At 37.1% G+C, this 11,411-nt stretch overlaps 1 protein-coding gene across 1 annotated transcript; it reads left to right on the forward strand.

Annotated features, from left to right (window-relative positions):
- Positions 1–7,503: 7,503 nt before the first annotated feature.
- Positions 7,504–10,688, forward strand: LOC135481490 (uncharacterized). Its single transcript, XM_064761307.1, has 2 exons — positions 7,504–8,169; positions 8,964–10,688. Exons 1-2 carry the CDS (start codon positions 7,504–7,506, stop codon positions 10,686–10,688), a joined length of 2,391 nt encoding a protein of 796 aa, XP_064617377.1.
- The last annotated feature ends 723 nt before the right edge of the window (positions 10,689–11,411 follow it).

Below are 11,411 nucleotides of genomic sequence, written 5' to 3' on the forward strand. Positions count from 1 at the left end.
TATATGGGATTAATCACGTCTATGGTGAAATCCCATATATTACAGTACCTTACAGTGTAACGCCTTTAATTTCAGAACAAGCACCACCGGTTTACGCTGAAGTAAACAAACCAAAGAAGACTGGCCAAACTGCGAAAGGTCAGGTTGATAGCTGCTTTTTACTATTTTCTCTTTACTATAATTTGTATTTTTTTAATTCACATTTAAGAGATTTTTCAAGGCTTCAGCAGCAAAAGTACTCGCTTTCTGCGGAGGTAAAAACATCAAATATGTAATTTTTGTATATCAGCAGATTATTCAAAATTTGACATGTTTTGTTATACGTTGTGTGTGTACAAAAGGGAAATACGGAAAGAGTAACTACAATATGAAAATGACCTAGTAATTACATATCACAATTCATTTTTAGCACTAAAGGGCCCGGTGTATGCCGAAGTGAACAAAACTCATAAGAAAGCCAATGAGGAAACAGGTTTGTTTTCTTTAAATGCTGGCTGACATTGGATTTATGTCAAACGTTAATGTTAATGCAAGTGCGAGATTATTTTCCTCACAAACCTTGTACATGAAACCTGATCCTGAACAAGCCAAAGCTTCACCCTAGTCTGCGACATAATGTCTTACAATGTAATATCCGTTCAGTTGGAGAGAGCTCAGTTCTTTAAGCTCCTTACTTGTCATAACACTGCATTTTATACCAATTCCACGATAGTAGTGAATGTATAAATTCCTACTCTTTAAGCATTTACATGAAGAGATAAATCTTAAAAATCCCGAGGTAAATTGACAAGAGTCTGGATTTCCACCGTCTGTTGTGTATGACCATTTCCCCCTCTGTCATACTGTTGTCCCTGTTTTGCTGTATTCTCTTACACCGTACTATATTTCTGCGCAGATCAGCATTCTGCTAGACTAAGCATCACCCAGATCTGGTATCTTGGTATTGTTTTCACATAAATATTTATTACATGTGATGACAAAACTGCATTTTTAGAAATTCTTGACCAGTGATGTCTAATAAACTGCCAATATCATGAGTGAATCTTTAAAACTAATTCCCCTTAAACTTTGGTGCTAAGGAATGTATGTTTCCCCTATTTAAGCCTTTACATGAACAGTTAGAATATCCTAACTGACCTTAACGGACATGATTTCCGATTTCATCGGTTACGTGTGACAATGTACTGACAATGTATCACATGCACTGTCGTCCCTGCTCTGGATTTGCTCTGAAAATTGCAGTCATTTATTTTATTTTCCCATTTGTTTTGTTTACAATGGATGAATAAATGTCAAATCAGATTAAGGCCCATTTTTCGGTTTACTTTTATGAAGGTGCCTTCGGTAAAGCTACGGGGATCTCCAAGCCAAAGCCAGGGATATCAAAAGGCAAGTCGACACTTCGGACGAATTATCACCTAAGCAATATGTTTTGCCTGTTGGAAGTGTAGTATAGTCGTTATGCATGTTTGTATGTGTAGTCAGTTAGAATGTATTTATGTGTAGTTAGTGTGTGTGTGTGTGTGTGTGATAAACCCCTAAAATGTTCTATCGAACGTATTGAGCTTGGCTCTCAAAGATTGATCACTAAATGTTCTCTCATTTAAATCATAATTATGTCTTTACCTGTATTGTGTTTTTAAGCAAAAGAGTCATGCACTTTGTATATAGCTTAGTGTCTCTTTGTGCTCAAGTTGCTATATTTATCATAAAAATCTCATTATAATTTGGGATTATTTAACAGGAAAACCTACGCCTGCTAACAAGGCTGGTGTAATCAGTGGCAAAAAGAAGGATGGAAATGGTGAGTGTTACTATGTAAATAAATAATTTATTGTATCGAACCTGAAAAATATTCGCAGTAGCACGCTCATGTTAGCAGCGTGTAGATTCAAGGCAATTACAGACGTTACTGAGCTGCAAAAATATTGGAGAGTATTTTGTTTTTATGGTGTAATTATAGTTGAGCCATTAGTAGCATATTGTTTACAGATTAGGAGGCTGAATGAGACTGTTCATTTATAAAGTGGCGGTGAAGTGATTGACTGCTCGATGTATGTCTTCATTGTTGGTTATAATTTAGCAGGAATACAAATATAGAAACAATCAAAACAAAAAGATGAAAGCAGCAATGAGAAACAAGTTTAAGATCGTCCATTTTATTGGGAACTCGACATCTTCTGTTTCTATTTTCCAAGCCTTTTGAAAATTTATAAACATTAGACACATAATATATATATATATATATATATATATATATATATATATATATATATGAAATATATTATGAAAACTAACATACGCAAAAGAAAAAAAGGCTAACGCTTGAACCCCTGACTTGGAATTACGATGTTATAGCTGGTAGAAGAAATAGTTCTATAGGTAAGTAAATGTATAGATATGTTTTAGTTACATATACTGTTTTATGCTCTATGACAGCCGGCTATGGACCAGCAGAGGTATGTACAGAGCTAAGTGATCACGTGATGTCTTTTTTCATTCATTACACTTCGTGAAAATTAACAGTTTTCTTATTATCTTCAATTCATGTGTACACCGGGCAATTTTGACCTACCATACTAGACAGAATCACAGACTTCTCTTGTTTTATCACATGAATATTTTTAAATAATTTAAATGCCATTCTTTGAAAACTTACTATACCATTGGCCTGTGATTATTATGTTCATCTTACAATTGTTAGAGATGTAAGGGATGTTATTTAGCAAATTTCACATTGATGTTGATCCGATTAGCACATTTGAGTCCGATCTTCCTTTTTTAACTTTCAACAAAAGAAATAAATTGGTGATATTAGTATAAACATATTATGGACACATTTGGCGAACTGTCTCCAATATAATGTTAATAATATAAATTAATCATTAGAGATGATAAGAAGATAAAGATATCTGATAACCTCTTCATCCAACGCTGTTGAACAATCGTTCTCTGTTGTGTATTGGTAACTTTGCATCTACATATCTCGTCTATTAGCATTTGTTACATTCTGTGTAGTCTGATGATTTTAAGATACGTCACAAGTCATTTATTAAAAGTAGTATATCAAACGCCTTCGCTCTAATTTCGTTAAATTCTACAGAGCGTTCAGTGTCCTATTCATTTTCGCTTAACCAAGGGCTAGGTGCCTTTATGAACAGTTGAAATCTAAAAGAAACTGAAGTATCTGAATTTGTGTTCGACTTATATTATCAACGTCGTATAAGTGAAATATTCTTGAGTACGGCGTAAAATACTAATCAAATAAATATATTATCAAATGAAAACGAGTTGGAAATTTCAGTTGTATGTCTTGTCTGGAATATCAATGTATAAACAGTTGTAATCAAAGAGAAACTGAGATACCTGTTTTATCATGGACAACTTAATTGTGTACTGGCAAGGTACATGTACGTTATTTGAACACTGATTTCACTTATTTGCCGAGAACATTCCGTGCGTCATCGTGAACAGCGTTGACTGCTTCTCTTTGCTTGATTCCTTCCTAGTTTTGTACTTTATTATTGCTATCTGATTTTGTCACCATGGTTGACTGCTTCTCTTTGCATGATTCCTTCCTAGTTTTGTACTTTATTATTGCTATCTGATTTTGTCACCATGGAAAGCAGTAGTGGTCATATGTTTTCTTTCCACAATGTGGCACATTTTTATTTTGTTTATTTCTTTATTCATTTCTTGTTTAACTGCATACTCAGTTTTCATTCATACGATAGCGGTCCGTTTTATATTTGAAACAGGAGAGGTCGTCATAAAACTCCGAAGCATGGCAAGTTACTAACAAACTTTCCCACACGTACATGTATGTATGCATGTATATATAAGTTGGGGTTTTACGTCGGTTATTGAAATATCGTACTGAAGATACCGGACATGACATCCCACCCAGTCATACTATACTGACTCTTGCACAACCAGTCATGTTTTATTGCTCTGACTTCTCGTTGGTGAGCGCCAAGAGAACCAGAAACAAGTGTGATTTTCAAAGTTTTCGGTACGGTCCGCCATGAATCGCGGGTTTCCGGACCTCGAGGTGAACGCTCTAAAAACTAGGCCACCGAAGCGGTTCACCTTACACGTCTGTGGTCACTCAGGCAACACAAGCAGTGTGGCACATTTTACTGGGATATGCAGTACACTGTACAATATAATACCTGACTTAAAACAACGTTTGAGGTGAAAGTTGCCTGGTGGATAAGCAAGCAATGTAGCCTTAGTATGACGTTTAAATCCGATTTAGTGTAAGAGAAAATTTGGACGTGCCCAGCTATTCTCAGGTTCTTCCTGGATAAGATGTTGCTGGAAATGAATATTCCACACATGATCTTTACCTCAGTCTAGATAAACTGTTTTCTGAGGTTTACAGGTTCGTGCTTTGTCTTTACACAGGCCAAAGCTCTGCTAACACCCTTGATAATGCGGCTTTTACTGGGGATGAAGTGATGTATTCTAACTCTGGAGAAGTTGAACGAACGGAACCATCTGGCAGACCTGGTCAGGTACATGTAACTGTCAATCTCATTTGTTATGTTTTTTCTCGTGTTTAATTCAGACATCTGATGAGACCAATATTGCTCTGTTATGTACATGTAAGTGGCAAAAATACTCTACGGCAATCTACAAGGTCTCAACGAGGCGTTGTTGTGTACAGGCTCATTTTTCCTCGATTCAGAGAAACGAGGTGATTTAACACTAAAATGTATACCATTGTCCAAGAAGACAAAGGGGAATAACTCTTGGGCAAATGAGATAAAGCCTTGTATGACATAAGGATACAGGTTTTAGATACTGACATACTATACATGGATATAAAACATGAATAAAACACAGGTGATACATATAACATACATATAAACTAACGTTCCAGAATAGAATGTAAACTTTCAATAGGACAGAATTCGAACAGAAGGGGTTAAATGGTTAAGGATCCGTTTGAGATTGATCTCCCGATATTTTTGTTGTTATTCTTTGCTAAATTTCAACTATTGCAGATAAGAGGTCCCCACGACCTGGTATACGCAGACACGGACTTCGTGGGCACCCAACCCATCATGCACCCTGCTGAGAACACAACCACCTACGCCAGCATTGCGGTTGGGCAGGTGGGACCGCCAGTTGTATATGACAATGATGAAGAGGACGGCCATTCGAACAGTTCCTAAAGCTAAATAGCTTAACAATCCTCAAGATAACCACTGTGCTGCTCAGTAAGTCAGCAGAAAACCTGTGGCTTGGTACTCAACATATTTAAATACTTAAGCCGCGTTAACACGGTAAGCTTGTCGAATGAAATGATGAACCCCGCTTTTTCATGCGATTGTAACATTTAACATATCGCACAGTTTGAACCTGATTGATGACTTCATCAATTTGTCGAATTCAGCCAGTTCAGCGAGACGTGTAACGCGGCTTTATGCAGGTATATGTATCTTTGGGTTATTTTTTCTTCTTCCGTACCATCGAATGAAGTATTAATTGGTAGGATGAATTTGTTAACTACACGGTTTAGGGCCATATTAATTGGCCTGAACAAAAAAAAAGCACTACTGACAGCGATATAATTACAGCCGGACTATAGAGACCTGTCCCTATACTGACTTCTGCCTGTAAATTGCACTGAAGTAAGCCTTGTTGGTGTAGAGAGTGGCTGCCAGATCTGACTTTTGTAAGGTTAAACAGAGTGTTTTCCGAAAATTTATTTTTGTTCAAAATAGTATGTTTATTTTTTGTCCTCACACAACAAGGTGAAAACCAATCCAAAGATTTCACTGACGATGTAACTGCAGACTTTGTTAATATCACTCATACATCAAAATAACAGCGGTTGAACGCATAGAGCATCACATTATATGAGAGCCGTCGTCGTATTAGTGAAATATTCAGTGCGGCGTAAAACACCAATAAAATGAATAAATAAATAAAATACGAGGCATTACTTTTCGAAGCCATAAGCTGCAACACAAATACCTACTATTTATTTTTATCCATAAGACTAGAATTCCCTTATATTGTACACAACTTTTGCTCCCTTAATTTTGAAATTATATACGTGTGCTTCTTAATACATACAATTCTGCTTAAGCCTGCCCCGACTAGGTCAAACTTGTGATGTTTGAAATAATACATGTATATACTAACTCGTGTTTTTTTTCTTTATTCCATTTTTATCTCATAAACAAGAGAAATTATTAAACTAAACATAAACAGTATAATTCGTGTATTTTTTCATTGTCTTTTTCCATTTTGGTCGAAATAGAATAAATGAAAAAAAATGTGTCAGTTTGGCTGTTCCTTAATAATTTGTAAATGTAGTTCGGAGGTCCTATACATGAGCGGAAAGGTAGATCCGATGTAGTTGCTGAGCGTGAGAGTTTAGCGCCTAACGATATTGGCCTCTCTTAGATGCATCTGTATGCCTTTTGCTGTAACAAATATCACTGTAAACTGCAAAGCATTGTGTATTGTTCTTTGAATTGATATATATGTTTATTTTGTGTGTATTCTCAGCATGATATGTTTGACATGATTTGTTAGCACATAAATATATGTATATGATATTGAACAGATTACTTTTAAGGTATTTTTTATTTAGCTGAATGCAGTTTTAACAAAGCAAGCCTTAAGACGCATGTACTTACTACACATGTTACACCATGTTTAAACAGGTGGATTTATAAGTGAGAATTTTAAACACATTAATTTAAACATTTACCTAGGATTTGAGATATGCGCCATATATAATATATCCGAAAATTTATTTTTGTACAAAATAGTATGTTTTAGTCCTCACACAACAAGGTGAAAACCAATCCAAAGATTTCATTGACGATGTAACTCCAGACTTTGTTAATATCACTCATACATCAAAATAACAGCGGTTGAACGCATAGGGCATCACATAATATGAGGGCCGTCGTCGTATAAGTGAAATATTCAGTACGGCGTAAAACACCAATAAAAAGAATAAATAAATAAAATACGAGGCATTACTTTTCGAAGCCATAAGCTGCAACACAAATACCTAATATTTATTTTTATCCACAAGACTAGAATTCCCTTATATTGTATATAAATTTTGCTCACTTAATTTTGAATTGATGTATGTATGCTTCTTAATACATAATTTTTTTCGAAAGGGGTAAAAAAGAATAAGCAGGGTTCGCACGCCTCCTGGAAAGTCCTGGAAACTCCTTGAAAAAAAAATCCGACCTGGAAACTCCTGGAAAGTCCTGGAATTTAAATAAAAACTCCTGGAAAGTCCTGAAATTCTGATAAATATAAAAAAACTAGCCGGTCGGTAATCTAACGCTGTTTGTGCAAGGGAGATAACTTTGCATTTTTACGACATTAACGTATGTTATATATAAACCGTAAAGCGTTCTAACTTTTAACGACAGTTGGCTTTACTTTCTGTCTCGAGGTCCCGCCAAATTTCTCCGTTTCTTTGTTCTGATTACTGAAGTGGGTCACGGGCTATTTGTCATCATGCATCCAGGCAAATGTTTATTCAACCCACGTTGGCTGAAACAGGCTGAGTACGCCAGATGGCTGGAGTCGGACCCAGGAAACAAATTAAGCGCCAAATGCAAGATCTGCGTTAAATCGATTGACGTATCAAACATGGGAGAACCAGCATTGCGCAGTCATGCCAAGGGACAGAAACACCAACAACGTCTCGAGGAATTATCTTCTGGATTTGTCATTAGAGACTTTTTTCAACCTAAACGCACAACTGCCACAATAACAGCACAGTCATGTGAAGATCTCCCTACGACCTCTGCAGCCTCAAGTACCGGTAGACCAACTTCGACTTCCGTGCCTAGTTTTGTAACAAAGTCGGAATGTTTGCACGCGGAAATATTGTGGACACTAAAAGTGATCGCATCTCATTACTCCTTCAAATCCTGTGCAGATACCCAGCACCTGTTTGCAGAAATGTTCCCAGACTCTGATATAGCCAAACAGTTTGCTTGTGGCGAGAGGAAATGTGCGTATTTATGTACATTCGGAATCGCGCCATACCTGAAACACAGACTGTCAAAAAAAATCTCAGACGCAGACGGTTACGTCCTCCTCTTCGACGAAAGTTTAAACAAGGTGACTAGAAATAAGCAAATGGACATACACGCCAGGATTTGGGATGAAGGACTGGTATGTACATGTACTAGAATTGATTTTTTTTTTATTGCGAGCCATTTTAACCATTACGTCTAGCCAGCCTGCAGAAGTGTAGGCCTCTTGTCAGGGACTTTTCCCCTTTTATGCCAGACTGTCGGGCTGTCATATATTTAGAACAGCCATAATACAGATCTGACACGGCCATTGATAATTAATATCCCTTGTTTCTCGTGCCCCTATCTCCTGTATTTTTATCTTTGTTAAAATAATTGGGATTTGTAAAGTTTATGGATCGACTGATCCTTGACGTCACCGGAAGAGCTGCTTCTCTTTAAGTACATATTGAAAAGCTGCTTCTTCATTGGACGGCTGTGATTCCCACGGTCCAAATTGGGGAATAGATCCGCCAACTTCACTTTCGCTAAATAATTAAAATACATGGAGGATTTTGTCATTATTCTAGAATTTTTATAATTTCCTTTTCTCTAAGTTTATATGTATTTTAGGCCAAAATTCATGATTAATACTCAGTAATAATCGTATCTAGCTTATTTGTTTTTTGTTGAACAGGTCATGAAAAATAAGATATTAACTATCAATGGCTCAAAATCAAGAAAGAAAATAAAAGCTGACTTTTGCCTCGCTTTGCATGTGTATTTTTAATTAAATGTATTAACACAATTGAACCAGTTACATTATCATTGTTTGAGCACATGGGACAGCTTTAGTATTTGGTGCTAGCCTTGCATGTGTTGCTCATCATGCTAGGAAAATAAATCTTTTGATATATGATGATTTATTTAAGTTTAATCCTTTTCTCTTTTCAGGTTGGCACCCATTACTTCACCTCTCTATTCATGGGACATGCCACAGCTGAGGACATGATCGAACACTTTGAAACTGGCACGGACGGGCTCAATATGAGAAGACTTCTACAGCTGTCCATGGATGGACCTTCCGTCAACTGGAAATTTCATCGCATGTTCCAAACCAAGATCTCTTCCACTTATGACCACTTTCTTCTGAATGTTGGGAGCTGTGGGCTTCATATCGTACATGGAGCATTTAAGGATGGTGCAAGTGCATCTGGTTGGCAGATTCAGGATGTGTTGAGAGGCCTTTACACGTTATTCAAGGACACGCCTGCACGAAGGGAAGATTTCATTAAATGTACAGAATCAACCACTTTCCCAATGAAATTTTGCCCCCACAGATGGGTGGAGAATGTTCCTGTGGTTGAACGAGCACTCTCCATATGGCTTAACATTCAGAAGTATGTGAAACAGGTTAATAAAGGACATTGTGACAACCCAAAGACAGTTTCATACAAGACTGTATCAGATGCAACCAAAGACAAGATTATTGTTGTAAAACTTTTGTCATTTTTGTCTATTGCCAAAACTATTCAGCCATTTTTGACACAATACCAAACTGACAAACCAATGCTACCATTCCTGGCTGAGGATTTGTTTCATCTGATACGATCTTTAATGAAAAGGTTCCTCAAAGAAGATGTGGACATAAGCACGGTAAACAAACTTGTTAAGGTCAATCTTGAAGACAGAGATCTTCACAAGAGCTACACTGATGTTGATCTCGGGTTTGCGGCAGAAAAGGAGCTCAAGAAAATCAAGAGCTCTTCATCTGGGCCTAAAGTTAGTGACAGAGAGATCCTTGAGCTACGCATGCAATGCAAAGGGTTTCTTATCAAACTTGTTAGCAAGCTCCTTGAAAAATCTCCTCTTAAATACCCCCTTACTTTGCAAATTTCTTGTTTGGACCCAAGACAAATGGCAACAAACAAAACCGTGTGCATCACTAACATGAAAAAACTGTTGGCCACATTACTGGACGCCAACCAAATGCGTGGAGGAGCATCTGCATGCGACACTGTACTCCTACAGTTTGAAGAATTTCTGGAAACAACTGTTATTGGTAACATGTCAACATTTTCCAACTTTGACCCACATAAACCTGAGAGTAGACTAGATGCCCTGATGTTTGAATCTGTTGCCCTAAATCAGCGAATGGCACCTTTGTGGAATGTTATGAAAAACCTTCTTCTCCTGTCGCATGGACAAGCGACGATCGAAAGAGGCTTCTCAGTGAACCGACAGATTGAAACAGAAAACATGATTGAACAAACTGTTGTATCTGAACGACTTGTGTGTGATCACCTCAAGGGAATCGGCGGATTGAAAAACATTGAAGTAACAAAGGAAATGTTGACGTACTGTTCTTCTGCTAGACAGAAGTATTCCTTGTACTTAGATTCCAAGAGGGAAGAGAAACTTAATGCAGAAAAACTTGCCAAAAGAAAGCATGTTCTGGACACAATAGATGAACTGAAAACAAAGCGTAAGCGCATTGAAAGAGACATTGAATCCTTGACACAATCTGCAGATAAATTTGCAGAAAAAGCAGAAGAGACAGGGCAGTTGGACTTTGTTACAAAGTCCAACAGTTTGCGAAGAACAGCGAAGCAGAAGAAACAAGAACTTGCCACCATTGCTTCTACCTTGGATGAGAGACTGCAAGAGTTAAAAAAGTGACTGCTGTTGGACATCTTGTCATGATCAGGGAAATCAGTTTGACTGTCTCTGTCATGTACTCCTACTTTTTATGATGCAAAACAATACTGTTGCATGAATAAAGTATCATAAACTTGTGAGATTGTCTCCCTTGTGAAAATACTAAACAGCCAGGGCAGTTAAATATACTATCACTACTTGACTTCAAATTCAAATGTAGATATCAAAATTTCACAGTTTATAATTTTGTGATTTGGGATCACAAAAACGTTTTGATGCCTGGATTGGGTCCTGGCTGTTATAAGTTTTGAAATAGACCGGTTCAGTTTAAGAATTCAGACTTGCGCATTGGTTGGGTTGGAGAGCTATGTGAAATGTGACATCATTCAACAGGTTAGGGAGATCCACCTCTTTTGAAATGGTGGTAGAAAAGGTATGTGTTGTCAAACCATACATATGTTTACCATGCAGGGGCATTACTGCCTTCCCCTTACATAGTATTATTGTGCAAATGAGAAGGGAATGATAGGCAATGATTTCTTGAAAGAATGTAATTTGGTGTTTGACTGACAGGTCAAATAGTGTTGAAGTTAAATATCATTTTTTACCTCCAATTTATAAGGGGTTAATCTCCCTAAACTCTTCTATGCACAGCAGTGTTTTGTTATATAAGTGAATTTCACAATCCTTCATTCTTAAACTGAACTGGTCTGTGGAAGTCCTTTTGATGATGAAGGCATAACT

The sequence above is a fragment of the Liolophura sinensis genome, unplaced genomic scaffold (assembly GCF_032854445.1).
Source record: "Liolophura sinensis isolate JHLJ2023 unplaced genomic scaffold, CUHK_Ljap_v2 scaffold_162, whole genome shotgun sequence".
NCBI lineage: Eukaryota > Metazoa > Mollusca > Polyplacophora > Chitonida > Chitonidae > Liolophura > Liolophura sinensis.

Coding starts and splice junctions, on each gene's coding strand:
- LOC135481490 (XM_064761307.1), top strand. CDS start 7,504: ATGCATCCAGGCAAATGTTTATTCAACCCACGTTGGCTGAAACAGGCT. Junction 8,170..8,963: donor GGATTTGGGATGAAGGACTG/GTATGTACATGT, acceptor TTCTCTTTTCAG/GTTGGCACCCATTACTTCAC.